We start from the raw sequence: 3865 nt of genomic DNA, 5'->3' as shown, positions 1-3865 counted from the left end.
CACACCAAAAAAACCAAGCCTGAGCAGGCTGTGTAGGAACAGGGAGGGGAGGGGACAGCTGGGATCCCACCACCCTTTACACGATTTTCTGCCTGTGCTACAGCAGCAATGGGGAGCAGAGCCCCTGCACCATGCTCTGCCCCTAAGAAATACCGTCGGATGGACAGACTGCCCAAGGAAGGGAGGAAAGCTCTTGCCGTCCCCATTTCCACAGGGGCTTAATGCACAGGGAGATCAAAGGCTCATCTTCCCGACTGTGGCAGATTTGTACTTCCCTGCGTGCTTCTTCTTCTTTTAAGCCTTCTCTGCCTTGGACCCTGCGCTGGATGAGCCCTTTCGCCTGCTGGGCAAGTCCCTGTCTGTCTGTCCTGCCAGGGAAGCAGGAACAAACAATGCATTGCATCGCAGCTTTCCCCTCTGCCAGAGACGTTCCTCAGAGGCTTCGGGCGAGGACAAACTCCAAGTGCAGGCACCGGCTCTACCTGCTCCATCCCTGCCCAGAGCAGCCAGCCAGGCTGGGTTTCTTGAGCAATGGGATTTAGGGGAGCTCAGTGGTGGCATTTCCCAGCCAGCACAAGAGCAGGAGCCCCTGGCAGCTCCTGAGGGGCTTCCTGCACCCCACCACACTCCTCTGGAAAGGGTCCCACACAGGTGGGGAGCACAATGCCCATCTTTACTTTTTGTTCATTTATTTCAGTAGATTAGCTGTAACTGGGTTTTCTAGCACTCACTTTCAGGACAAGGCGGCACATGGAGCCACATGCCCTGGGTGGGAAAGCTCGTCCCCTCCCTGGACCCTTCTACTGGTGTTCTTCTGTGCCAGGGAGGGGATATCGTACGTGCAGGCTGTTGGTAGCACACCCTTGTGTAACTGCCTGTGTCGCCCAGGACTCCCTAATGACTTTGTTTTGAATTGCACGAGAGGTATTTAATCCATGCCAAGATGCAGGATTTCCCAGGATTATTCCCAAGAGCGCACACGTTGTCCCGCATCCCTGGATTAGGCTAAACCCATCCGCGGTGACACCTCCCTGGAGAGGGGTGGGCAGGGCAGCTGGTGGGTCTGGGACCTGGCCACGTACCTTCCTGGCGAAGCCCTGGGCCAGGTCGTGCTGTGTAGCAGTGCCGTGAAGTCTAGGTCATGTGTGAGTGGTGTCCGACGCTGTACATGTGGATTTCTAAACTCCTTAATAAAAGGAACTCATCGTTAGCTGGTCTGTCTGGCCGTGCCCATAGCACAGTGCGGGAACGTTGCCGGAGGAACCTGCCGTGGTGACAGCAAAGGGAGCAGCACCAGATTACCGCAGCTCCCGCCGTGCTGCGGGTGATGGCTCCTTCCCTGTGCCGGGCTCACGGCACAGCATCCCCGGGAGCTGGTCCATGGTGGGCTTGGCCTGCCCAAACCACTCCGCAAAACTGCCGGGGAGGGGTGGGGAGACCCGGCGGGGCAGGGATGGGACAGCAGAGGCTTCCCAAGGAGCCCAAACCCAGGCACCACAGGACCTCAGGGTGGCCCTGGGTCTGGGACGGGGTGGCAGATCTCGGTGCTGACGGGCAGAGCACCGAGCGATGCCCCAACCCCTTCCTGCTGAGCAGCGGGGTGCTGCCCACCCCACGCCCCGCTCTGCCCCAGGCCAGGCCAGGCCGGGAGGGGACAGCTGAGTGCCAGCATTTGGGGATGGGGAAGCAATTAGGCTCCCCAGTGCAACGCAGGGCCAGTCCCTGAGCAGGTTTGGGGGCGCAGGGGCCTCCGCCGGTGCCTGTGCACCTACCACACTCGCATACGTATGTGGGACCCTCAACAGCCACACACAAGTATGCACCAGCCAAGGAAGTGGAGGACACTTGTACCCCCCGATGAGACCCTCCCTCCCACCAGCGTCCCCGCCAGCTGCCGGTGACTCAAGGGCAGCTCCAGCACAGCGCACACCCAGCCTCTCCTCCAAATGAGGCAGCAAACGAAGGAGGCACGTTAATCAGCGGTGGTGCCACGCTCCCATTGTGGCGGCTCGGCCAGCCCCCGTCCCCCCCAGCCCCCTCCCCGCCGGGATCCCAGCCTCTGCTCTGTGCAGCCACAGCCCTGCGAGCCGGCCACCCACTCGAGGGGTGACACGGCAATTAGCGCCGGTGGGTATTTAACGGCAGGCGAAGCCATCTGGCCAGCTCAGTCTGGGCACAGGGCAGCACGGAGCAGGGCCAGGGCCGGCAGTGCTGGGGCATCACCCAAAGCAGAGAGGTGAGTCACTGGCGGCTGTCTGTCTGTCTGTCTTCCCCCGCGTGCCTGCTTTGCACCCTGCCTTGACAGGCAGCACAGCCAGCGAGGCGGCAAAGGCTGGTGGGAGGCAGCTGGGGGCAGCAGGCAGGGCCAGGCAGGGCACCCACCAGCACCCCCAGCCCCCAGAATGGGACTCAGCAGCACCGATTGCTGGTGCTGGGGAGGTGCTCCCCGCTCTGGCTGCACCCAGCCATTTGGCTCCACGATGGGCAGCTGGGTGCAAAAGGGGAGAGCGCAGAACAGCGGCACAGTGCGAATGAGGCAGGGAGCACCCCAGAGCAAAGCCCATGGGCACAGGGGGTGCTGAGGAGGGCAGGTAGGGGCTTGAGCTCAGCTGGGTCTGGTGCAGGAGTGAGGAGCACCCACAGCAGCCTCCCATCCTGCAAGCACAGAGTAGACACCTTAGCCCCCGTCACCAGCAGTGACTTTTAAGGCAACATTTGCAGCAAAAATAATCGTAATAAAAATTCTATTTCCCCTTTCTGAGCCTTTTTGGGAGGAAGAAGGAGAGGCAGAGCAGCCCTGCCTGCACTCAAGGTCACCCCGGATGCCTGCAGCATTGCCGCACGCGGCCCAGGACCACACTCCCTCCTGCTCTGCTCAGCAGACCCTGCTGCCGGCAGGGCACCTCCGAGCCCCATAAAGCAGAGGGATGCCGAGCACCTTCCTCCGCACTTGCATTAGCCAGGCACTGCAGGTAGGACCTGCACGATGGAGGATAAGGCTGGCTCAGGTGAATGCACTTAAGTCCTCCCTGCAGTGCCGCTAAGAGGAGCAGGTGGCTCCAGAGCCCATCAGCCTGCCCGGCTAATAGCCCACTCAGCTACCCCCACCTGAGCAGAGCCCAGCTCTCGGCTGAGAACCAGGGGAGTAGCTACAAGGCTGTAATTTGTGAGCACAGAGCAGTTAAAGATGAAGAGGAGTGTGTCTGAAGGAGGCAGGGGAGAGGCAGAGCGAGCTCAACCCCCCCCCCAGCACGCCAGTGCTGGTGTGGAGGCTGCAGGAGTGGTGGGTGCTGGAGGGGGTTTCTTGCAGGCTGTAGGGATGACAGGGCTGGTTTGTGGGTGCTGCAGCAGGACGGGGAATGTGTGCTAGCTGAGGACAGCCCTTCTGCAGCCACGCATCCTTGCTGCTGCTCTAGCCACCGCCCGAGGATGCTCTGCATTTTACCAACATGTCTTTCCCTTCCTCTGCTTTCCCCAGATGAGAGCACCCTACTTGCTGTCCTGCCTCTTCCTCCTGAGCCTGGGGGCCTGCTTCCCTCCCAGTGAGTGGCAGGAGCTGGAAGACCCTGGGGAAGGGACCCCGCTCAAGCCCGGCTGGCAAGCGGCACCTGAGGACTCGAGTGCCTGCTGGAGGGCAGCAGCAAAGCAGAGGTGCAGCGAGGAGCTGAGCACACTGCTGGGCATCACCAGGGAGCTGTGGGGCTATGGCAAGGAGGGCAGAGAGCAGCGGCTGGGCAGGCGAGGGGGCTCCAAGCTGCTGCCGGTGGGAGGGGAGAAGCGCAGCGGCACGCTGGGGAACCTGGCTGAGGAGCTCAACGGCTACAACAGGAAAAAAGGGGGCTTCACCTTCCGCTTTGGGAGATGA

General features: G+C 61.5%; 1 protein-coding gene across 1 annotated transcript; it reads left to right on the top strand.

Moving 5' to 3' along the window:
• The first annotated feature begins 2927 nt into the window (after positions 1-2927).
• Positions 2928-3865, top strand: QRFP (pyroglutamylated RFamide peptide). The gene is made up of 2 exons (XM_075112510.1): positions 2928-2972; positions 3479-3865. Exons 1-2 carry the CDS (start codon positions 2928-2930, stop codon positions 3863-3865), a joined length of 432 nt encoding a protein of 143 aa, XP_074968611.1.

Source organism: Phalacrocorax aristotelis, chromosome 17 (assembly GCF_949628215.1).
Source record: "Phalacrocorax aristotelis chromosome 17, bGulAri2.1, whole genome shotgun sequence".
Classification (NCBI taxonomy): domain Eukaryota; kingdom Metazoa; phylum Chordata; class Aves; order Suliformes; family Phalacrocoracidae; genus Phalacrocorax; species Phalacrocorax aristotelis.
The sequence above is the reverse complement of the archived record's forward strand: the minus strand, read 5'-3'. Positions and strand labels throughout refer to the sequence as shown.